The sequence below is a fragment of the Antechinus flavipes genome, chromosome 5 (assembly GCF_016432865.1).
Source record: "Antechinus flavipes isolate AdamAnt ecotype Samford, QLD, Australia chromosome 5, AdamAnt_v2, whole genome shotgun sequence".
NCBI classification, from domain to species: Eukaryota; Metazoa; Chordata; class Mammalia; order Dasyuromorphia; family Dasyuridae; genus Antechinus; species Antechinus flavipes.
In genome coordinates, this window is record NC_067402.1 from 300,336,011 (window position 1) to 300,360,339 (window position 24,329).

The window sequence follows — 24,329 nt, forward strand, 5'->3', positions numbered from 1 at the left end:
GGAAGAAGGAGAGAGACAGGCAGACAGGGACCAGGAAAGAGGAATTCATTCATTCATTCATTCATTCATTCATTCATTCATTCATTCCCTGAATCAAGGCCCAAGCCCTTTTGTGAAGAAATTCTTGCTTCATCCTACACCCCACAATCCCTCCAAGCTTTTCCTTAACTTTGGGAGACTTTGCAGCCCCATCCCCAACCCTCATTCCCCCCCCCCCCCAGCAATCTCATCGACCTTCCTTCAGACCCTCTGGGCTCTTGCTCCCATCCCTACTCTCACCCCCTTCCTCCTGGGACTCTTCGCCCTCACCCTTTAGGGGCCTGGTCAAAAACTGTAGAAGAGCAACAACAGTTTTCAGCTCGGAATCCCTAACTTTCCCCGGGGACTCCTATCCCAGTGAGGGCACTGGGAGATCTCTGTGCTGCGGGGCAGTTTAGGGGCAGTTACTGAGCCTAAAACACGAGGGTACTTCTTCATCTAGTGAATCACTGAACAACTAAGGCACTCACTCTATGAACATTTTCTAGTGAATCACTGAACAACTAAGGCACTCACTCTATGAACATTTTCTAGTGAATCACTGAACAACTAAGGCACTCACTCTATGAACATTTTCTAGTGAATCACAGAGCCCGTTTGTGCTGGGAAGAAGGAGAGAGACAGGCAGACAGGGACCAGGAAAGAGGAATTCATTCATTCATTTATTTATTCATTGAGAGAGAGAGAGAGCGCACACGCATCAGTAACAACAGTAACCCGATTTTCAGTTTGGAAAACCAAAACTTTCTCCTCATTTCCAGATAGTGCTTCCTTTTCTGCTTTTCTCTCACTTTACTCAGAAAAGCCCTGTCAGGATCCCGGAGGTATGGGTGCATCAGCAGGGCCTAATGAAGCTAAATGAGCTCAGCTTGGGAAGGCGCTGATGGCTTTTGCCTATGCTCTGGAGTTTCTGGAGAGGAAGATAAGCCTGGTAACAATGTCATGCCATATTCGTGAGGGCCAGGGATTTGGCTTGCCACAACTCTGAACGTGTGTGTGTGTGTTTGGCAGGAGGGGAAAGACCTGATCGGATCTAACCAAAACCACCTGGAGTTTCTGTTCAAAAATCTCTCTGACATCAGCTTCAGCTGAGATGATGAGGCTGCCTGCCTGGCTCCCAGAGGCCCCATCCACCCACTCACCCTCCCTACTCCCCTCCTCTCCTTCCCACAGGAGTTAAAAGCCCGACAGAGGCAGAGGCGGCGGGCTGAGGCGGCTCCGGACACAATGTTTGCAGGGGGAATAGAGAGAAAAGGTTTGCGGACTCTCAGAGATGGAAGGAATGCTGGCTGCTTTACAGTCTGTTCCTTCAGAGGAGCTTCAAGGGCAGTGAAAGTCTTCATCGAGGGGACCCTTATGGAGAGAGGGGCAGAGGCAAAACGGGAACGGGAAGAGAAGGAGAGCTTTTCAGCCGAAGCGATCAAAGAGCCTGGCTTCCACAGGCTCCAACGGAATAAATAGTACATTGGGTGAAATACTTGCCTTAAACGATGGGAGGTGGTCCACGGGAAAGCTAAATAGATGCTTTGAGATACAAGGGAAGAAGTTTCTGAGGTAAGGCTTGCTGTAGTTTTTATTTCTTGGGGTACGAGGGGAGGCAGCTAGCTAAAAACGCTCCTTGATTTCTCATTCTCTCCTTTCCCCTCCCCCCCTTTTTTTCTGCCTGGGTCCCAACACTTAAAGGTCCCCTGGCCCTGCTTCCTTTACCTTCCCTCTTTTTTTTTTTTTCCCCTGCTACAATCCCTTAGATTACTCTAGATAGACTTATGAAAAATCAGTTCTGTGTGTCTTAAGCAACATTTTCCCTTTTTCAAATGGTCTTTAGCAAAGTGGAACTATACCCAAAGAGTTCCCCTTAGATCCGGCAGTGTTTCTACTGGGTTTATGTCCCAAAGAGATCTGAAAGGTGGGAAAGGGACTTTCCCCATTAGTAAAAATATCTGTGGCAACCCTTTTGGGAGTGGCGAGGCACTGGAAACTGAGTGGCCGCCCATTACTTGGAGAATGATGGAATAAGTGACAGTCTATGAATGTTATGGGATATTATTCTTCTTTAAGAAACAATCAGCAGGATGACCGCAGAGAGGCCTGGAGAGACTTACATGAACTGACATCCACAGTCTCTTTGAACTGTTCTACCTCAGTTTCCTTGCCCTAGTTTCCCTAACTGTCCTGACTGAGTTTCCCTAATTGTTCTGCCTCAATCCTCTTAGAGCAAATGGTCCTCGGTCTTAATGGACAAGTGGGGGTGAGGGGGACCCAGACACGGACAGGGACGGGCTAAAACCCTGAAGGGTTGGCACCTGCCTAGGCCCGGAGTCTAGGAAAACTCTCAGCACGTAAGAAGGGGGCGGGAAAAGGGCAGCACTCCAATAAAAGGGCTCGCCCCGCCCCTCCCCTCTCCTCTCTGGCTTAACCACCTACAAAAACTTCTGGCCTCCGGGTGAGGTGGAGGGGGGGGGGGGGTCCCAGGCACCCGCTAACTGTACTGTGGCCCTGGCGGGAAGTGGGGGTGAGGGGGACCCAGACACGGACAGGGACGGGCTAAAACCCTGAAGGGTTGGCACCTGCCTAGGCCCGGAGTCTAGGAAAACTCTCAGCACGTAAGAAGGGGGCGGGAAAAGGGCAGCACTCCAATAAAAGGGCTCGCCCCGCCCCTCCCCTCTCCTCTCTGGCTTAACCACCTACAAAAACTTCTGGCCTCCGGGTGAGGTGGAGGGGGGGGGGGGGGGGGGGGGGAGAAACCAGAGGAAAATCCCAATGGGGCCCCTTCTCTTCCTCCCCCTCTTCCCTTCCTTCCCCCCCCCCCCCCCCCCCCCCCCCCCCCAGCAATCTCATCGACCTTCCTTCAGACCCTCTGGGCTCTTGCTCCCATCCCTACTCTCACCCCCTTCCTCCTGGGACTCTTCGCCCTCACCCTTTAGGGGCCTGGTCAAAAACTGTAGAAGAGCAACAACAGTTTTCAGCTCGGAATCCCTAACTTTCCCCGGGGACTCCTATCCCAGTGAGGGCACTGGGAGATCTCTGTGCTGCGGGGCAGTTTAGGGGCAGTTACTGAGCCTAAAACACGAGGGTACTTCTTCATCTAGTGAATCACTGAACAACTAAGGCACTCACTCTATGAACATTTTCTAGTGAATCACAGAGCCCGTTTGTGCTGGGAAGAAGGAGAGAGACAGGCAGACAGGGACCAGGAAAGAGGAATTCATTCATTCATTCATTCATTCATTCATTCATTCATTCATTCCCTGAATCAAGGCCCAAGCCCTTTTGTGAAGAAATTCTTGCTTCATCCTACACCCCACAATCCCTCCAAGCTTTTCCTTAACTTTGGGAGACTTTGCAGCCCCATCCCCAACCCTCATTCCCCCCCCTCCCCCACCACCTCTAAACTTCCATTTCACAAATGAAGACAAACAAAACTTCTTTTTACTTCAACAGGGCTGTGCCCTTGGAACCCGTGAAGTTCTGATAACCGGGGGCCAGGAATCACATAGAGATTTCACAAGAGAGAAAGAGCACAGCAGTCAGCTCTGAAACCCTCATGCTGCCCTTCTTGCCACCCCACCTTTACTCATTCATTCATTCATTCATTCATTTATTTATTCATTGAGAGAGAGAGAGAGAGAGAGAGAGAGAGCGCACACGCATCAGTAACAACAGTAACCCGATTTTCAGTTTGGAAAACCAAAACTTTCTCCTCATTTCCAGATAGTGCTTCCTTTTCTGCTTTTCTCTCACTTTACTCAGAAAAGCCCTGTCAGGATCCCGGAGGTATGGGTGCATCAGCAGGGCCTAATGAAGCTAAATGAGCTCAGCTTGGGAAGGCGCTGATGGCTTTTGCCTATGCTCTGGAGTTTCTGGAGAGGAAGATAAGCCTGGTAACAATGTCATGCCATATTCGTGAGGGCCAGGGATTTGGCTTGCCACAACTCTGAACGTGTGTGTGTGTGTGTGTGTGTGTGTGTGTGTGTGTGTGTGTGTGTGTGTGTGTGTGTGTGTGTGTGTGTGTGTGTGTGTGTGTGTGTGTGTGTGTGTGTTTGGCAGGAGGGGAAAGACCTGATCGGATCTAACCAAAACCACCTGGAGTTTCTGTTCAAAAATCTCTCTGACATCAGCTTCAGCTGAGATGATGAGGCTGCCTGCCTGGCTCCCAGAGGCCCCATCCACCCACTCACCCTCCCTACTCCCCTCCTCTCCTTCCCACAGGAGTTAAAAGCCCGACAGAGGCAGAGGCGGCGGGCTGAGGCGGCTCCGGACACAATGTTTGCAGGGGGAATAGAGAGAAAAGGTTTGCGGACTCTCAGAGATGGAAGGAATGCTGGCTGCTTTACAGTCTGTTCCTTCAGAGGAGCTTCAAGGGCAGTGAAAGTCTTCATCGAGGGGACCCTTATGGAGAGAGGGGCAGAGGCAAAACGGGAACGGGAAGAGAAGGAGAGCTTTTCAGCCGAAGCGATCAAAGAGCCTGGCTTCCACAGGCTCCAACGGAATAAATAGTACATTGGGTGAAATACTTGCCTTAAACGATGGGAGGTGGTCCACGGGAAAGCTAAATAGATGCTTTGAGATACAAGGGAAGAAGTTTCTGAGGTAAGGCTTGCTGTAGTTTTTATTTCTTGGGGTACGAGGGGAGGCAGCTAGCTAAAAAGGCTCCTTGATTTCTCATTCTCTCCTTTCCCCTCCCCCCCTTTTTTTCTGCCTGGGTCCCAACACTTAAAGGTCCCCTGGCCCTGCTTCCTTTACCTTCCCTCTTTTTTTTTTTTTCCCCTGCTACAATCCCTTAGATTACTCTAGATAGACTTATGAAAAATCAGTTCTGTGTGTCTTAAGCAACATTTTCCCTTTTTCAAATGGTCTTTAGCAAAGTGGAACTATACCCAAAGAGTTCCCCTTAGATCCGGCAGTGTTTCTACTGGGTTTATGTCCCAAAGAGATCTGAAAGGTGGGAAAGGGACTTTCCCCATTAGTAAAAATATCTGTGGCAACCCTTTTGGGAGTGGCGAGGCACTGGAAACTGAGTGGCCGCCCATTACTTGGAGAATGATGGAATAAGTGACAGTCTATGAATGTTATGGGATATTATTCTTCTTTAAGAAACAATCAGCAGGATGACCGCAGAGAGGCCTGGAGAGACTTACATGAACTGACATCCACAGTCTCTTTGAACTGTTCTACCTCAGTTTCCTTGCCCTAGTTTCCCTAACTGTCCTGACTGAGTTTCCCTAATTGTTCTGCCTCAATCCTCTTAGAGCAAATGGTCCTCGGTCTTAATGGACAAGTGGGGTGAGGGTGGGGCTTTGCAACTAAGGCTATAAATTGTCAATGTGAGACTCAAGATGAGGGGGAGATCAGACTTCCTGACTCCTAACTCCTTCTGCCCTCAAGAATTTATGAAACCACCCCTCTAAAATATTTCAAAAGCTTAGCCCTTTCCACTGTGGCTTTTGGAAAAATCTCTGGGACCTGGAGCTGGGTTTAAAACCCCCTTTCTTCCGCTGTCCCAAACACACTCCCCCTATCAGTCTCGGTCTTGGTCTCTGCCCCTCTCTCTCTCTGTCTCTGTCTCTCTGTCTCTCTGTCTCTGTCTCTCTGTCTCTCTGCCCCCCCTCTGTCTCTCTGTCTCTGTCTCTCTGCCCCCCCTCTGTCTCTGCCTCTCTGTCTCTGTCTCTGTCTCTGTCTCTGCCTCTCTGCCCCTGCCTCTGCCTCTCTGTCTCTGTCTCTGTCTCTGTCTCTGTCTCTGTCTCTGTCTCTGTCTCTGTCTCTGTCTCTCTGTCTCTCTCTCTCTGCCTCTCTCTGTCTCTGCCTCTCTGCCCCTGTCTCTGCCTCTCTGCCCCTGTCTCTGCCTCTCTGCCCCTGTCTCTGCCTCTCTCTGTCTCTCTGTCTCTGTCTCTGCCTCTCTGTCTCTGCCTCTCTGCCCCTGTCTCTGCCTCTCTGTCTCTGTCTCTGTCTCTGCCTCTCTGTCTCTGCCTCTCTCTCTCTCTCTGCCTCTGCCTCTCTGTCTCTGTCTCTGTCTCTCTGTCTCTGCCTCTCTGCCCCTGTCTCTGCCTCTCTGCCTCTCTGTCTCTGTCTCTGTCTCTGTCTCTGCCTCTCTCTGTCTCTCTGTCTCTGCCTCTCTCTGTCTCTCTCTCTCTCTCTCTGCCTCTCTCTGTCTCTCTGCCCCTCTCTCTCTCTCCTCTCTCTCTCTCTCTGCCTCTCTCTCTCTCTGCCTCTCTGCCCTGTCTCTGCCTCCAACGGAATAAATAGTACATTGGGTGAAATACTTGCCTTAAACGATGGGAGGTGGTCCACGGGAAAGCTAAATAGATGCTTTGAGATACAAGGGAAGAAGTTTCTGAGGTAAGGCTTGCTGTAGTTTTTATTTCTTGGGGTACGAGGGGAGGCAGCTAGCTAAAAACGCTCCTTGATTTCTCATTCTCTCCTTTCCCCTCCCCCCCTTTTTTTCTGCCTGGGTCCCAACACTTAAAGGTCCCCTGGCCCTGCTTCCTTTACCTTCCCTCTTTTTTTTTTTTTTTTTTTTCCCCTGCTACAATCCCTTAGATTACTCTAGATAGACTTATGAAAAATCAGTTCTGTGTGTCTTAAGCAACATTTTCCCTTTTTCAAATGGTCTTTAGCAAAGTGGAACTATACCCAAAGAGTTCCCCTTAGATCCGGCAGTGTTTCTACTGGGTTTATGTCCCAAAGAGATCTGAAAGGTGGGAAAGGGACTTTCCCCATTAGTAAAAATATCTGTGGCAACCCTTTTGGGAGTGGCGAGGCACTGGAAACTGAGTGGCCGCCCATTACTTGGAGAATGATGGAATAAGTGACAGTCTATGAATGTTATGGGATATTATTCTTCTTTAAGAAACAATCAGCAGGATGACCGCAGAGAGGCCTGGAGAGACTTACATGAACTGACATCCACAGTCTCTTTGAACTGTTCTACCTCAGTTTCCTTGCCCTAGTTTCCCTAACTGTCCTGACTGAGTTTCCCTAATTGTTCTGCCTCAATCCTCTTAGAGCAAATGGTCCTCGGTCTTAATGGACAAGTGGGGTGAGGGTGGGGCTTTGCAACTAAGGCTATAAATTGTCAATGTGAGACTCAAGATGAGGGGGAGATCAGACTTCCTGACTCCTAACTCCTTCTGCCCTCAAGAATTTATGAAACCACCCCTCTAAAATATTTCAAAAGCTTAGCCCTTTCCACTGTGGCTTTTGGAAAAATCTCTGGGACCTGGAGCTGGGTTTAAAACCCCCTTTCTTCCGCTGTCCCAAACACACTCCCCCTATCAGTCTCGGTCTTGGTCTCTGCCCCTCTCTCTCTCTCTGCCCCTCTCTCTCTCTCTGCCCCCCTCTCTCTCTCTGCCTCTGCCTCTCTGCCCCTGCCTCTGCCTCTCTGCCCCTGCCTCTGCCTCTCTGCCCCTGCCTCTGCCTCTCTGCCCCTGTCTCTGCCTCTCTGCCCCTGTCTCTGCCTCTCTGCCTCTCTGTCTCTGTCTCTGTCTCTGTCTCTGTCTCTCTGTCTCTCTGTCTCTCTGTCTCTCTGTCTCTCTGTCTCTCTGTCTCTCTGCCTCTCTGCCTCTCTGCCTCTCTGCCTCTCTGCCTCTCTGCCTCTCTGCCTCTCTGCCTCTCTGTCTCTGCCTCTCTGTCTCTCTGCCCCCCCTCTGTCTCTCTTCTCTCTCTCTGTCTCTCTCTCTCTCTCTCTGTCTCTGCCCTCCCTCTGTCTCTCTGCCCCCCCCCCTCTGTCTCTGCCTCTCTCTGTCTCTGCCTCTCTGCCTCTGTCTCTGCCTCTCTGCCTCTCTGTCTCTGCCTCTCTGTCTCTCTGCCCCCCCTCTGTCTCTCTTCTCTCTCTCTGTCTCTCTCTCTCTCTCTCTGTCTCTGCCCTCCCTCTGTCTCTCTGCCCCCCCCCTCTGTCTCTGCCTCTCTCTGTCTCTGCCTCTCTCTGTCTCTCTCTCTCTGTCTCTCTCTCTCTCTCTCTCTCTCTCTCTCTCTCTCTCTCTCTCTGCCTCTCTCTCTCTCTCTGCCTCTCTCTCTCTCTGCCTCTCTCTCTCTCTGCCTCTCTCTCTCTCTGTCTCTCTCTCTGTCTCTGCCCCCCCTCTGTCTCTCTGCCCCCCCTCTGTCTCTGCCTCTCTCTCTCTCTCTCTGTCTCTCTCTCTCTCTCTCTCTCTCTCTCTCTCTCTCTCTCTCTCTCTCTCTCTCTCTGCCCCTCTCTCTCTCTCTCTGCCCCCCCTCTGTCTCTGTCTCTGCCCCTCTCTCTCTCTCTCTCTCTCTCTCTCTCTCTCTCTCTCTCTCTCTGCCCCTCTGCCTGCCCCCCCCCTCTGCCTGCCCCCCCTCTGTCTCTGTCTCTGCCTCTCTCTCTGTCTCTGTCTCTCTGCCCCTGTCTCTGCCTCTCTGCCCCTGTCTCTGCCTCTCTGCCTCTCTCTCTGTCTCTGTCTCTCTCTCTGTCTCTCTCTCTGTCTCTGTCTCTTTCTCTGCCTCTCTGCCTCTCTGCCTCTCTGCCTCTCTGCCTCTCTGCTCTCTGCCTCTCTGCCTCTCTGCCTCTCTGCCTCTCTGCTCTCTGCCTCTCTGCCTCTCTCCTCTCTGTCTCTCTGTCTCTCTGCCTCTCTGTCTCTCTGCCCCCCCTCTGTCTCTCTCTCTCTCTCTCTCTGTCTCTCTCTCTCTCTCTCTGTCTCTGCCCTCCCTCTGTCTCTCTGCCCCCCCTCTGTCTCTGCCTCTCTCTGTCTCTCTCTCTCTCTCTCTCTGCCTCTCTCTCTCTCTCTCTCTCTCTCTCTCTCTCTCTCTCTCTGCCTCTCTCTCTCTGCTCTCTCTCTGTCTCTGCCCCCCCTCTGTCTCTCTGCCCCCCCCCCCTCTCTCTCTCTCTCTCTGTCTCTGCCCCTCCTCTGTCTCTCTGCCCCCCCTCTGTCTCTGCCTCTCTCTCTCTCTCTCTCTCTGCCCCTCTGCCTGCCCCCCCTCTGCCTGCCCCCCCCCCTCTCTCTCTCTGCTCTCTCTCTCTCCTCTCTCTCTGTCTCTCTGCCTCTCTGTCTCTCTGCCCCCCCTCTGTCTCTCTTCTCTCTCTCTGTCTCTCTCTCTCTCTCTCTCTGTCTCTGCCCTCCCTCTGTCTCTCTGCCCCCCCTCTGTCTCTGCCTCTCTCTGTCTCTCTCTCTCTCTCTCTGCCTCTCTCTCTCTCTCTCTCTCTCTCTCTCTCTCTGCCTCTCTCTCTCTGTCTCTCTCTCTGTCTCTGCCCCCCCTCTGTCTCTCTGCCCCCCCCCCTCTCTCTCTCTCTCTCTGTCTCTGCCCCTCCTCTGTCTCTCTGCCCCCCCTCTGTCTCTGCCTCTCTCTCTCTCTCTCTCTGCCCCTCTGCCTGCCCCCCCTCTGCCTGCCCCCCCCCCCTCTCTCTCTCTCTGCCTCTCTCTCTCTCCCCCTCTCTCTCTCTCTGCCCCTCTCTCTCTCTCTCTGCCCCTCTGCCTGCCCCCCCTCTGCCTGCCCCCCCCCCCCTCTGCCTGCCTGCCTCTCTCTCTCTCTCTCTCTCTCTCTCTCTCTCTCTCTCTCTCTCTCTCTGCCCCCCCTCTGTGTGTCTCTATGTCTCTCTCTCTGTCTGTCTCTCTCTGTCTCTTTCTCCCTCCCTCCCTCCCTCCCTCCCTCCTAGGACCTTATTACAATATTCTGTATTCATCCTGCTGGTCCTGTCCTGTCTTGTCTTGTCTTGTCTTGTCTTGTCTTTCTATTGTAACTTTTTATTGACAGAACATATGCCTGGGTAATTTTTGACAACATTATCCCTTGCACTCGCTTCTGTTCCAACTTTTCCCTTTCTTCCCTCCACCCACTCCCCTAGATGGCATTTGACATGGCTTATACATGTTAAATATGTTATAGTGTATCCTAGATACAATATATGTGTGCAGAACCAAACGGTTCTCTTGTTGCACAGGAAGAATTGGATTCAGAAGGTAGAAATAAGCCGGGAAGAAAAACAAAAATGCAAACAGTTTACACTCATTTCCCAGTGTTCTTTCTTTGGGTTGTAGCTGCTTCTGTCCATCATTGACCAACCGGAACCGAGTAAGCTCTTCTCTTTGTCGAAGACATCCACTTCCATTAGAATCCATCCTCGGACAGTATCGTTGTTGAAGTGTGTAATGATCTCCTGCTTCTGCTCCTTTCACTCAGCATCAGTTCATGTGAGTCTCTCCAAGCCTCTCTGTCTTCATCCTGCTGATCGTTTCTTACAGAGCAATCATATTCCTTCACATTCTTATAACACATTTTACCCAACCATTCTCCAAGGCATGGGCATCCCTTCACAAACAGGGCTACCACAAACATTTTGGCACATACAGGTCCCTTTCCCTTCTTCAGTATCTCTTTGGGGTCTAAGCCCAGTAGTAGCACTGCTGGATCAAAGGGTATGCACAGTTTAATGACTTTGGGGGCAGAATTCCAGCTTGCTCTCCAGAACAGGTTGGATCCGGTCACAACTGCAGCAACAATGCATCAGTGTCCCAGTTTCCCCCGCATCCCCCCTCCAACAGTCATCATTATTTTTTTTCCTGTCATCTTAGCCCATCTGACAGGGATGTAGTGGTATCTCAGAGTGGTCTTAATTTGCATTTCTCTGATCAACAGTGATTTGGGACACTCATTCATAGGAGTGGAAAGAGTTTCAATTTCACATTATCTGAAAATTGTTCATATCCTTTGACCCTTTATCAAAGGGAGGATGGCTTGGTTTCTTATAAAGTAGTCCATTCTCTCTATATTTTGGAAATGGGGCCTTTATCAGAACCTTTCACTTTAAAAATGTTTTCCCAGTTTGTTGCTTCCCTTCTAATCTTGTTGGCATTAGTTTTGTTTGGACAAAGGCTTTTTCATTTGATGTAATCCAAATTTCCCATTTTGTGTTCAATAATGCTCTCTAGTTCTTCTTTGGTCACCAATTCCTTCCTCCTCCACAAGTCTGAGAGGTAAAGTATCCAATGTTCCTCTAATTTGTTTATGATCTCGATCCTTACGTCTAAATCATGGGCCCATTTTTTTTTTTTTTCTTTTTTTTTTTATTATTTTTTATTTAATAATTACATTATATTGACACTCATTTCTGTTCCGATTTTTTTCCCCTCCCTCCCTCCACCCCCTCCCCTAGATGGCAAGCAGTCCTTTATATGTTGGCTATGTTGCAGTATATCCTAGATACAATATATGTTTGCAGAAGCGAACAGTTCTCTTGTTGCGTAGGGAGAATTGGATTCAGAAGGTATAAATAATCCGGGAAGAAAAACAAAAATGCAGATAGTTCACATTCGTTTCCCAGTGTTCTTTCTTTGGGTGTAGCTGCTTTTGTCCGTCATTTATCAATTGAAACTCAGGTCTCTTTGTCAAAGAAATCCACTTCCATCAAAATATGTCCTCATACAATATCGTTGTCGAAGTGTATAATGATCTCCTGGTTCTGCTCATTTCACTTAGCATCAGTTCATGAAGGTCTCTCCAAGCCTCTCTGTATTCATCCTGCTGGTCATTTCTTACAGAACAATAATATTTCATGGGCCCATTTTGATCTTTTCTTGGTATATGCTGTTAAGTGTGGGTCAATACCTGATTTCTGCCATACTAATTTCCAGTTTTCCCAGTAGTTTTGCTCAAATAATGAATTCTTTTCTCAAAACTTGGGATCTTGGGGTTTGTCAAACACTAGATTGCTACAGTTATTGACTATTTTGCATTGTGAACCTAACCTATTCCACTGATCAACTCATCCATTTCTTAGTCAATACCAAATGGTTTTGGTGACGGTTGCTTTATAATATAGTTTTCGATCAGGCACACAGCTAGGCCGCCTTCATTTGAATTTTTTTTTTTTTTTTTCATTAATTCCCTTGAAATTCTCCACCTTTTGTTCTTCCATATGAATTGTGTTGCTATTTTTTCTAGGTCATTAAAATACTTTCTTGGAAGTCTGATTGGGACAGCACTAAATAAATAGATTAGTTTACGGACAGCAACTTGTTTTCGAGAATAAAAGCCGCCCCCTTCCTCCCCTCCCCCCCCCCCCTCCCCAATCGTTCTCCTTTCTTCTTTCTATCACCCCTGGGCCTCCCATTTAATTCTGCAAAACCTGAAGAGTTGTACTTTGTCTCCTCCTCGTGGCAAGAAAGAACCTTTGTTTTACTTTTTTTTTTTTTTTTTTCCTCCTTCCAGCCTGGGGATCCTTCAGTTTAAGGGCTCTGAGGAGGGGAACGGAAGAATGGGGAGAGAGTATTTTCCAGCAAGAGATTGTGTAGGCAGGGGTCCTAGTAGTGGTACTCAAAATAATCAATTGAACAAAAATTTTAATTTTTTTTTTTTTTTTTTTTTTTTTTTTAGCTTGTGGATTCTGGTATTAGATATGTAAACTGGAGGGGGGGGTGGGGACATTCAGTATAGTGTTCTATTACTATGTCACAGTGTAGTATTATATGTCTAGTAGATATATTACATAGTACTACAGTGTTATATTAAGCACATAAGTATATATTCAATGCTTGCTACCTGTCATTCAGGCATTGTAACAAAGGGAGAATTACCCCTGATTTAGAACTTTGCTATTAGGTGTAGCCTAGGGGCTAGAGATTAAGTTGACTGATTACTCCAGGACTGGAGAACAATGAATGTCTTAAGGGAGAAAAAAGGGTTGGTTTATTTCCCTATTCTTCCCTTTGCTCCCTCCAGCTGGCCAAGGGATTCCCCCCCCCCCCCCAAAAAAAAAAAAAAAAAAAAAAAAAACAAAACTACAGGAAGTCCCGCTGGTTCTAGGTGCCGACCACAATCTGCGGGAGGCGGGCCAAGCTTTGTTGTGATTGCTTCTGTGGGTTTTGTTCCCTGTAGTTGTTGTGATCTTGCTCGCTACGGTTGCTGCTGAGGAAGAGAGGGCGGGGAGAGAAGAAAGTAAGGAATTGGGAGAATATATAACTCAAAGCCACCTTGGAAAAGGCTCTTAGATCTGGCTGGAAAAGGTGGACACCTCTCTTTCTCCTTCTGAAAGGAAGTGCTCCTCTCCCCCCACCCCCCACCCCCCACCCCCCCTTACTCTCTCTCTTCCTCTCCCTCTTCCTTCCCCCCCTTACCCCCCCCCCCCCCCCCCCCCCCCCCCCAATTTGGTCCTGGGACTTGCAACAGAAAAACTTTGAGCAATAGGCATCTTTCTGCGCCCATGCTTTGGGCCTGTGGAAAGGGCAATCTGGGAAAGTCTTTAGCCTTGGGACCAGGCTTCTGGGATCCCCTGTCTTTCTCAAACACCCCTACAAAGCACCAGGCCTCTTCCTGAGCTTCCAGGGACCCGGATGGAAAGAAAGCCAGGTGTGTCTGGGTGGGCCAAGCTGGGTCCTTTTCAGCGGGGCTTTTGCAAAACTCTCTGGGACCTGGAGCCGGGTTCGAAACTCCCTTTAATCCGCTCCCCCCAAACACAATCCCCCTTTCTCTCTCTCTCTTTCTCTGTGTCTCTCTCTCCCCCGGGCCCTTGTTACCCTTAAAAAAAAAAAAAAAATCAATCCGTCAATAAATCAGTAAAATTTTAAAAAACTACACAGGCCAAGGGTCTGGCTCTATGTGGCGGTCATCAGGTTTGTGGCCCTGAGGAGAACTTTGGAAAAGCTCTAGTGGGGTCCCCTGTCTTTCTCAACACCCCTAGAAAGCACCAGGCCTCTTCCTGAGCTTCCAGGGACCCGGATGGAAAGAAAGCCAGGTGTGTCTGGGTGGGCCAAGCTGGGTCCTTTTCAGCGGGGCTTTTGCAAAACTCTCTGGGACCTGGAGCCGGGTTCAAAACTCCCTTTAATCCGCTCCCCCCAAACACACTCCCCCTTTCTCTCTGTCTCTTTCTCTGTGTCTCTCTCTCCCCCGGGCCCTTGTTACCCTTAAAAAAAAAAAAAAAAAAAAAATCAATCCGTCAATAAATCAGTAAAATTTTAAAAAATTACGCAGGCCAAGGGTCTGGCTCTATGTGGCGGTCATCAGGTTTGTGGCCCTGAGGAGAACTTTGGAAAAGCTCTAGTGGGGTCCCCTGTCTTTCTCAACACCCCTAGAAAGCACCAGGCCTCTTCCTGAGCTTCCAGGGACCCGGATGGAAAGAAAGCCAGGTGTGTCTGGGTGGGCCAAACTGGGTCCTTTTCAGCGGGGCTTTTGCAAAACTCTCTGGGACCTGGAGCCGGGTTCAAAACTCCCTTTAATCCGCTCCCCCCAAACACACTCCCCCTTTCTCTCTGTCTCTTTCTCTGTGTCTCTCTCTCCCCCGGGCCCTTGTTACCCTTAAAAAAAAAAAAAAAAAATCAATCCGTCAATAAATCAGTAAAATTTTAAAAAACTACACAGGCCAAGGGTCTGGCTCTATGTGGCGGTCATCAGGTTTGTGGCCCTGAGGAGAACTTTGGAAAAGCTCTAGTGGGGTCCCCTGTCTTTCTCAACACCCCTAGAAAGCACCAGGCCTCTTCCTGAGCTTCCAGGGACCCGGATGGAAAGAAAGCCAGGTGTGTCTGGGTGGGCCAAGCTGGGTCCTTTTCAGCGGGGCTTTTGCAAAACTCTCTGGGACCTGGAGCCGGGTTCAAAACTCCTTTTAATCCGCTCCCCCCAAACACACTCCCCCTTTCTCTCTGTCTCTTTCTCTGTGTCTCTCTCTCCCCCGGGCCCTTGTTACCCTTAAAAAAAAAAAAAAAAAATCAATCCGTCAATAAATCAGTAAAATTTTAAAAAACTACACAGGCCAAGGGTCTGGCTCTATGTGGCGGTCATCAGGTTTGTGGCCCTGAGGAGAACTTTGGAAAAGCTCTAGTGGGGTCCCCTGTCTTTCTCAACACCCCTAGAAAGCACCAGGCCTCTTCCTGAGCTTCCAGGGACCCGGATGGAAAGAAAGCCAGGTGTGTCTGGGTGGGCCAAGCTGGGTCCTTTTCAGCGGGGCTTTTGCAAAACTCTCTGGGACCTGGAGCCGGGTTCAAAACTCCTTTTAATCCGCTCCCCTCAAACACACTCCCCCTTTCTCTCTGTCTCTTTCTCTGTGTCTCTCTCTCCCCCGGGCCCTTGTTACCCTTAAAAAAAAAAAAAAAAATCAATCCGTCAATAAATCAGTAAAATTTTAAAAAACTACACAGGCCAAGGGTCTGGCTCTATGTGGCGGTCATCAGGTTTGTGGCCCTGAGGAGAACTTTGGAAAAGCTCTAGTGGGGTCCCCTGTCTTTCTCAACACCCCTAGAAAGCACCAGGCCTCTTCCTGAGCTTCCAGGGACCCGGATGGAAAGAAAGCCAGGTGTGTCTGGGTGGGCCAAACTGGGTCCTTTTCAGCGGGGCTTTTGCAAAACTCTCTGGGACCTGGAGCCGGGTTCAAAACTCCCTTTAATCCGCTCCCCCCAAATACACTCCCCCTTTCTCTCTGTCTCTTTCTCTGTGTCTCTCTCTCCCCCGGGCCCTTGTTACCCTTAAAAAAAAAAAAAAAAAAAATCAATCCGTCAATAAATCAGTAAAATTTTAAAAAACTACACAGGCCAAGGGTCTGGCTCTATGTGGCGGTCATCAGGTTTGTGGCCCTGAGGAGAACTTTGGAAAAGCTCTAGTGGGGTCCCCTGTCTTTCTCAACACCCCTAGAAAGCACCAGGCCTCTTCCTGAGCTTCCAGGGACCCGGATGGAAAGAAAGCCAGGTGTGTCTGGGTGGGCCAAGCTGGGTCCTTTTCAGCGGGGCTTTTGCAAAACTCTCTGGGACCTGGAGCCGGGTTCAAAACTCCCTTTAATCCGCTCCCCCCAAACACAATCCCCCTTTCTCTCTCTCTCTTTCTCTGTGTCTCTCTCTCCCCCGGGCCCTTGTTACCCTTAAAAAAAAAAAAAAAAAATCAATCCGTCAATAAATCAGTAAAATTTTAAAAAACTACACAGGCCAAGGGTCTGGCTCTATGTGGCGGTCATCAGGTTTGTGGCCCTGAGGAGAACTTTGGAAAAGCTCTAGTGGGGTCCCCTGTCTTTCTCAACACCCCTAGAAAGCACCAGGCCTCTTCCTGAGCTTCCAGGGACCCGGATGGAAAGAAAGCCAGGTGTGTCTGGGTGGGCCAAGCTGGGTCCTTTTCAGCGGGGCTTTTGCAAAACTCTCTGGGACCTGGAGCCGGGTTCAAAACTCCCTTTAATCCGCTCCCCCCAAACACAATCCCCCTTTCTCTCTCTCTCTTTCTCTGTGTCTCTCTCTCCCCCGGGCCCTTGTTACCCTTAAAAAAAAAAAAAAAAATCAATCCGTCAATAAATCAGTAAAATTTTAAAAAACTACACAGGCCAAGGGTCTGGCTCTATGTGGCGGTCATCAGGTTTGTGGCCCTGAGGAGAACTTTGGAAAAGCTCTAGTGGGGTCCCCTGTCTTTCTCAACACCCCTAGAAAGCACCAGGCCTCTTCCTGAGCTTCCAGGGACCCGGATGGAAAGAAAGCCAGGTGTGTCTGGGTGGGCCAAGCTGGGTCCTTTTCAGCGGGGCTTTTGCAAAACTCTCTGGGACCTGGAGCCGGGTTCAAAACTCCCTTTAATCCGCTCCCCCCAAACACACTCCCCCTTTCTCTCTGTCTCTTTCTCTGTGTCTCTCTCTCCCCCGGGCCCTTGTTACCCTTAAAAAAAAAAAAAAAAAAATCAATCCGTCAATAAATCAGTAAAATTTTAAAAAACTACGCAGGCCAAGGGTCTGGCTCTATGTGGCGGTCATCAGGTTTGTGGCCCTGAGGAGAACTTTGGAAAAGCTCTAGTGGGATCCCCTGTCTTTCTCAACACCCCTAGAAAGCACCAGGCCTCTTCCTGAGCTTCCAGGGACCCGGATGGAAAGAAAGCCAGGTGTGTCTGGGTGGGCCAAACTGGGTCCTTTTCAGCGGGGCTTTTGCAAAACTCTCTGGGACCTGGAGCCGGGTTCAAAACTCCCTTTAATCCGCTCCCCCCAAACACACTCCCCCTTTCTCTCTCTCTCTCTCTCTTTCTCTCTGTCCCCTGCCCGCCCTTGTTACCCTTAAAAAACAAAAAACAAACAAACAAACAAACAAAGAAACAAAAAAAACTTAAAGAACAAACAAACCCCCAATAAATAAATAAAATGTTAAAAAATTGAATGGGCCAAGGGTGTGGCTCTATGTGGCTGTCATCAGATTTGTGCCCTGAGGAGAGCTTTGGGAAAAAGGTGGACACCTCCCTTTCCCCTTCTGAAAGGAAGTGCTCCTGTCTCTCTCTCCCATTTGGTCCTGGGACTTGCAACAGAAAAACTTTGAGCAATAGGCCTATCTGTCTGTGCGGCATGTTTTTGGCTTATGAAAGGGCAGTCTGGGAAAATCTTTAGCCTTGGGGGCTAGGCTTGTGGGGTCTCCTGTCTTTCTCAACACCCCTAGAAACCACTAGGCCTCTTATTTAGATTCCTGGCACTCGAATGGAAAGAAAGCCAGGTTTGTCTGAGTGGGCCAAGCTGGGTCCTTTTCAGTGTGGCTTTTGCAAAACTCTCTGGGACCTGGAGCCGGGTTCAAAACTCCCTTTAATCTGCTCCCCCCAACCACAGTCCCCCTTTCTCTCTGCCTCTCCATGTCTGTCTCTCTGTCTCTCTCCCTCCTAGGGCCTTGTTACTCTAAAAAACAAACAAACAAACAAACAAAAACAAACAAAAAATAAATAAGATTAAAAGAATTAAATGGGCCAAGGGTGTGGGTCTATGTGGCTGTAATCAGCTTTTTGCCCTGAAGAGAACTTTGGAAAAAGCTCTAGGACCTGGCTGAAAAAGGTGAACACCTCCCTTTGTCCTCCTGAAAGGAAGTGCTCCTGTCTCTCTCTCCCATTTGGTCCTGGGACTTGCAACAGAAAGACTTTGAGCAATAGGGATCTGTCTGCGTGGCTGCTTTTGGCCTGTGGAAAGGGCAGTCTGGGAAAATCTTTAGCCTTGGGGCCAAACTTGTGGGGTCCCCTGGCTTTTTCAACACCCCTAGAAACCACTAGGCCTCCTAGATAGCTTCCTGGGACCCAAATAGAAAGGAAACAGGTTTGTCTGAGTGGGCCAAGCTGGGTCCCTTTCAGCGTAGCTTTTGGAAAAATCTCTGGGACCTGGAACCGGGTTCAAAACTCCCTTTCTTCCACTCCCCCAAACACACTCCCTCTGTCTCTCTGTCTCTGTCTCCCTCCCTCCCTCCCTCCTGGAACCTTATTACGTTACTCTCTATTCATCCTTCTGGTCATTTCTTTCTTTCTTTTTCTTTTTCTTTTTCTTTTTTTTTCAATATATGTAACTTTTTATTGACAGAACATATGCCAGGGTAGTTTTTTACAACATTATCCCTTGCACTGGCTTCTATGAACATGCTTCTTCTTCTTCTTCTTCTTCTTCTTTTTTTTTTAAATAACTTTTTATTGATAGAACGCATGCCAGGGTAATTTTTTACAGCATTATCCCTTGCATTCACTTCTGTTCCGATTTTTCCCCTCCCTCCCTCCCTCCCTCCACCTCTTCCCCCAGATACAAGCAGTCCTTTACATGTTGAATGGGTTGCAGTATATCCTAGATACAACATATGTGTGCATTCTGCAAATATGTATTGTATCTAGGATATACTGCAACATGTTTAGCATATATAGGACTGCTTGCCATCCTGGGGGGGGGGGGAGGAGGGAGGGAGGGGGAAAAGACGAAACATAAGTGATTGCAAGGGATAATGTCGTGTAGAAATTATCCTGGCATGGATTCTGTCAATGCGAAGTTATTATTAAATAAAATAAAATTTATTTAAAAAAAAAAAAAAAAAAAACAAAAACATATGTGTGCAGAACCGAACGGTTTTCTTGTTGCACAGGGAGAATTGAATTCAGAAGGTATAAATAACCCGGGAAGAAAAACAAAAAATGCAAGCAGTTTATATTCATTTCCCAGTGTTATGAACATGCTTCTTAAGCAGTTATTCACAATGTGGGGGCTCTGAACTTTTGAAAATAAGGAACACAATGATACTATGTTACTAAAAGTTTTCTCTTGGTCTTTCGTGGGCATAGGGGAATTTTCCTCATTTTTAAAATTTTTTTCTTTTTCCCCAGCAGGACCTGGTGCCATGGATGCCCCAAGCCTACTTTGCTATAATAGTGTTTGCCTTTAAAGACAGTAACTGCTATGGGTTCGTTCATTCATGTGTGTATGCATGCATTTTTATATGTAAAGAAATATATTTCTTTAAAAATTTTCCTCAGTTACATTTAGAACAATGTGTTTACATTTGTTTCTTTAAAAAAAAAAAAAAGAAGAAGAAGAAGAAGAAGAAAGACAAGAGACCTTTTGAGTTTCATACTCTTTGCCTTATCCTCACCTTCAGCTGCCATTGAGAAGCCATATGATTAATTCATTTTTGCTGTTCCATTTTTCTTTCTTAAAAAACAAAACATAACAAAAACTTCACACAAGAGTTGGCTTAAAAGCTTATCTTTGTACCCACATTGATTTGGTGACAATGCCACCTTTGCAATCAGTGTCTACTTTCATATATTCCACCCCACCCCCCATTTTAAAATGTTTAAATAATAGCATTCTGAAATAAGTTCATAGGGACAGCAACTTCTTACCGAGGATAAAAGCGCCCCCCATTCCCACCCCTTTCCCCCCAATTGTTCTTCTTTCTTCTCTCTACTACCTGGGCCTCCCATTTAATTCTGCAAAGCCTGAAGAGTTGTAACTTGTCTCCTCCTCTTGGCAAGAAGGAATCTTATTTTTCCTCCCCCCCCCCCCCCCCCTCCCAGCTTGGGTATCCCTGAGTTTAAGGGCTCTGAGGAGGGGAAGTGGGGAGGAGTGGGAGGGGGATGTATTTTCCAGCAAGAGATTGTGGAGGGAGGGGTCCTAGTAGTGGTACTCAAAATGATAAATTGAAATAAAAAATTCATTTTTTCTTTTAGTTTGTGGATTCTGGTATTAGATAGATGAACTGGGGGGGGGCATACATTCAGTATAGTGTTATATTACTATGTCATAGTGTAGTATTATATGTCTAGTAGATATATTACATACTACTACCATGTTATATTAAGCACATAAGTATATATTCAATGTTTGCTACTTGCCGGTCAGGCTTTGTGCCAAAGGGCTAATTACCTCTGATTTAGAACTTTGCTATTAGGTATAGTTCAGGAACTAGAGATTAAGTTGGCTGCTTGCTCCAGGACTGGAAATCAATGAATTTCTTGGGGGGGGGGCAGGGAAGGGGTTGGCTTGTTTCCCTCCCTCCCTCCCTCCCTCCCCCCCCCCCCCCCCAATCAGGCCAAGGTGTTCCCCCTAAAAAACCACAGGGATTCAGAAAGCAAGTCCCTCTGGTTGATCTGAGGGATGCAGGCAAAGCTTTGTTCTGATTGCTTCTATGGGTTTTCTTTACTGTAGTTGTGGTGCTTGATACAGTTGCTGCTGAGGAAGAGGGGGAGAGAGAAGAAAGTAACGAATTGCGTGAATAGTTTACTAAAAGCCACCTTGGAAAATGCTCAATGCTGAACTCAGAGAAAATAAGGATTAGGAGCTGGGGATTTGGCTATGGGGTCAGGGAGAGAAATTAAGAGATAAATAATTGGCTAATTGTCTTTTTTTTTTTTTTTTTTTCCCCCAATTCAAACCAGCAAGATCCAAAATGAAAAAGATGAATGAACAATCCACAAAGATGAAAGCAAAGCCATTGCTGTGGGTTTGATTTGATATTGAAGAAGAAGGAAGATCTCCACAAAAAGAATGCATATTAACAAAAATATAAATTGCCCCACAAACACACACACACACACACACACACACACACACACACACACACACACACACACAAATGGAATACTTACAGAACCCCTATTTAGCCAAGAAAAATTGGAAGAAGACATTGATGAGTTTCCCCAGACAAAACTGAAACAAAATTCAAATATTCTAGGAAAGAAAACTATGGGAGGTATGAGCTGCTTTAAAACTAACAAAGAAATAAAAACTTTTGACTTCCAAGATTCTTTCCCTTATGGCCACTTCCAGTTCCAGTTAAGAAACCATATGATTCATTCATTTTTGGTGGAAGCATAATGAATTCAAACAGTATCCAAAAAAAAAAAAAAAAAAAAAAGAGCAGTTATGGAGAAGGGAGTAGTCTTAGCATTTACTAACTAGATTTCCAATGTATTTAAGAAATTGAAACCCCCAAAGTAGTGCTTGGTCTGTGGAACAGTTTAGGTAAGGAATATGAAGGAGAAAGTGTTTGATAAAGACTAAGCTCCAAGCTCCAATGCCAGGCAATCGGTATTGGACTAACCCCTCTCCTTCACCCCCCCCCCCCCCCCCAATAAACAACAACAAACAACAAACGACAACGACAACAACAACAACTTCCTGGAACACTGGAAAGCAGGGTGGCAGAAACTAGACCCAGACCACATTTCACTCTGTCTTTATACCGAGATCAGATCCAAAAAGGGTTACCTGAATTAGGGATTCAGGGTCATAGCCAAAGCCAAGGAAGGGGATTTTGAGAAAGGGACCTGTCGGAACCAAGAGACTAAGGGAAGACTGATCAAAGAAGAGAGGAATTTGGGAGGGGAAAATTGACCCAGAACAGATCATTTTGATTTCATGACAGCGAACGGTTTTTGCATGAGGCGCATGCAATGGAACCAACTCGAGAAGAAAAGGAAGAAACCTTGTATCTCTTGTACTTACTTAGCCCCCTCCCCCCTCTCTCCCAATAACGTGGGAAATGTTTTATTGGGATTTCTTATATATAATGAGTTTCTTAGGGCTTTCTTGCCATCTGAATGGTACGGAATGGGGTGGAGTGATAAGAAACAGGAGTCAGGGTGAGGATTTAGAATTAAAAATTAAAAAGAGAGGCAAACGACTCGTTCGCGGTGGTTGTTTTCTTTTTCTCCCCTGGAAGGGGGTGGGGTGGGGAGTCGATCAGCTGGCAAGAGAGATGGATTCCCGGGGCCGGGATGATGCTCAGATCAGAGGGAGAAAGGAAGAAAACATTGGAACTGATGAATGAATGAATGAATGAATGAATGAATGAATGAATGTTGGAGTCTAACTTTCTGGGTACTTAGAAAAATACAATACTTTAAAAAGAAATATAGGGGGAAAATATACTTTACACGGGGGTGGGGTGGGGTGGGGTGGGGTGGGAATCTGGTCTCAAGAAAGGTTGCATCCTAGGGCAAGCATAAAAGGGAGGGAGGGAGAAAATTTCAGAGCACAGTTTTACAAAAATGAATGTGGAAAACTATGTTCCATTGGAAAAATGAAATCCGTTTGCCTGCCGCCCCGCACCCTCCCCCCCCCTCCCCCCGGGAGCTGGGGTAGAGAATTATTTCTGTGTCTGACTGAACGGTTAAAACAAGCAAGCAAACAAAAAAGGATGCGATGGGGGGAGGGGGCGGGGGGGGGGGGAAAAGTAAATTTACAATTTATTTCCCCCCTGGGCGGGGGTGTGTGTGTGTGTGTGTGTGTGTGTGTGTGTGTGTGTGTGTATGTATGTATGTATGTATATATATATATATATATATATCTGTGTCTGTGTTAGAGAGTTATTTCTGCGCCTGACTGCGGGGGATAAAAAAAACAAAAAAGATTGTGGGGGGCGGTGAGGGAAGAAAGTAAATTTACAAGTTTTTTTTTTTTTTTTTCCTCCTGGGCGAGCGGGGGTAATTTCTGCGCCCGACTGCACGGTTAAAACAAACAAACAAACAAACAAACAAACAAAAAAGGATGCGGGGGTGAGGGCTGGGGTGAGGAGAGTAAACTTACAATTTTTCCCCCCCTGGGCGGGTGGGCGTGGGCGCGCGCGCGTGCGTGCGTGCGTGCGTGTGGGTGTGGGGTGTGTGTGTGTGTGTGTGTGTGTGTGTGTGTGTGTGTGTTTTCTCCCTCCTGGCCGAGGGTAGAAAATTATTTGTGTGCCTGACTGCACGGTTAAAACCAAAACAAAAAAGGATGCGGGGGTGGGGGGGTGGGGGGGGGGAATCAGTAAACTTACAATTTTTTTTCCCCCCTGGGCGGATGTGTGTGTGTGTGTTAGTTAGAGAGTTATTTCTACGCCTGACTGCAGGGGATTAAAAAAAAAAAAAAAGGACTGGGGGGCGGGGGGGGCCGTAAACTTACAATTTTTCCCCCCCAGGGCGGATGTGTGTGTGTGTGTGTGTGTGTGTGTGTTAGTTAGAGAGTTATTTCTGCGCCTGACTGCAGGGGATTAAAAAAAAAAAAGGATTGGGGGGGGCAGTAAACTTACAATTCCCCCCCCCTCCCCCAGGGCGTGTGTGTGTGTGTGTGTGTGTGTGTGTGTGTGTGTGTGTTAAGACAGTTATTTCTGCGCCTGACTGCAGGAGATTAAAAAAAAAAAAAAAAGAATTGAGGGGGGGGGGGGGGGTGGGGGGGGGGGGGCGGGGGGGGGGGGAAAAGTAAATTTACAAGTTTTTTTTTTTTTTTTTTTTTTTTTTTTTTCCTCCTGGGCGAGCGGGGGTAATTTCTGCGCCCGACTGCACGGTTAAAACAAACAAACAAACAAACAAACAAAAAAGGATGCCCGGGGGAGGGGGCGGGGGGGGGGGGGGCAGTAAACTTACAATTTTTTTCCCCTTGGGCGGGGGAGGGAGGGGGTTAGAGAGTTATTTCTGCGCCTGACTGCAGGGGAAAAAAAAAAAAAAAAAAAGAATTGAGGGGGGGGGGGGGCGGGGGGGGGGCAGTAAACTTACAATTTTTTTCCCCCTGGGCGGGGGAAGGTGGGAGGTTAGAGAGTTAGTTCTTTCCCCCCCCCCCCCCCCCCCCCCCCCTTTGTGAGTAGAGAATTATTTCTGCGTGTGACTGCGGGGGGGGGGGGGGGGAAATAAAAAAAGGGCGAAGGGGAAGAAAATGTTGTTAGGGTCCTGGCGTGGTCACGAGCTATTGCTGTGGCTCGGACGGGGGTGGGGGTGGGGGTGGGGGTGGGGGTGGGGGTGGAGAAGGAGCACTCTCGGACTTAGTCTCTGGCGGCGAAAATTCGGACTTAGTTTCTGGAGGAGAAAATTCGGACTTAGTCTCTGGCGGCGAAAATTCGGACTTAGTCTCTGGCGGCGAAAATTCGGACTTAGTCTCTGGCGGCGAAAATTCGGACTTAGTCTCTGGCGGAGCTGCGCATCGAGCGGGCCGTAGCGCCCCCTCGAGAGCTCCGCAGCGGGTCGTCCTCTCGGGTGGGGCTTGTCGGGGGAGATCCCCGGCGGACCCTGGTCGGTGGCCGCGGTGGGCCGGCGTTTTCCGGCGGATTTGTGGTTTTCCGGAAGTCCTAAGGGATCGTTTCTGTTGGGGTTGCCCGAGCTTGAGTTCCAGGAGGTCGGCGTGGATTTCAGGATGGTCCCGG

The 24,329-nt window shown here is 48.1% G+C and overlaps 1 protein-coding gene and 3 long non-coding RNA genes across 6 annotated transcripts in view; 2 read left to right on the forward strand and 2 right to left on the reverse strand.

Annotated features, from left to right (window-relative positions):
• Positions 1-3,681: 3,681 nt before the first annotated feature.
• LOC127539109 (uncharacterized) lies at positions 3,682-20,770 on the forward strand. 3 transcript variants are annotated; one of them, XR_007947841.1, is made up of 6 exons: positions 3,682-3,920; positions 4,249-4,629; positions 10,026-10,178; positions 10,917-10,961; positions 19,042-19,118; positions 20,596-20,770. It is a non-coding gene; the product is annotated as an uncharacterized LOC127539109 (long non-coding RNA). The 3 variants fall into 3 exon arrangements; XR_007947839.1 differs by having other exon boundaries at positions 3,683-3,920; positions 19,045-19,118; XR_007947840.1 differs by lacking the exon at positions 10,917-10,961 and having other exon boundaries at positions 3,685-3,920; positions 19,045-19,118.
• LOC127539103 (uncharacterized) lies at positions 13,117-16,689 on the reverse strand. The gene is made up of 3 exons (XR_007947830.1): positions 15,050-16,689; positions 14,171-14,276; positions 13,117-13,394 (listed from the first exon to the last, which is right to left on the reverse strand). It is a non-coding gene; the product is annotated as an uncharacterized LOC127539103 (long non-coding RNA).
• On the forward strand, positions 16,213-17,588 carry LOC127539106 (uncharacterized). The gene is made up of 2 exons (XR_007947833.1): positions 16,213-16,308; positions 16,697-17,588. It is a non-coding gene; the product is annotated as an uncharacterized LOC127539106 (long non-coding RNA).
• Positions 20,771-23,875: 3,105 nt separating the features above from the next.
• LOC127538801 (serine/arginine repetitive matrix protein 2-like) overlaps positions 23,876-24,329 on the reverse strand; it is a 4,677-nt gene continuing 4,223 nt past the window's right edge. Inside the window, exon 6 of the mRNA XM_051962542.1 lies at positions 23,876-24,329. This exon is cut by the window's right edge and continues 44 nt beyond it. Coding sequence (XP_051818502.1) covers positions 23,876-24,329 — 454 coding nt within the window.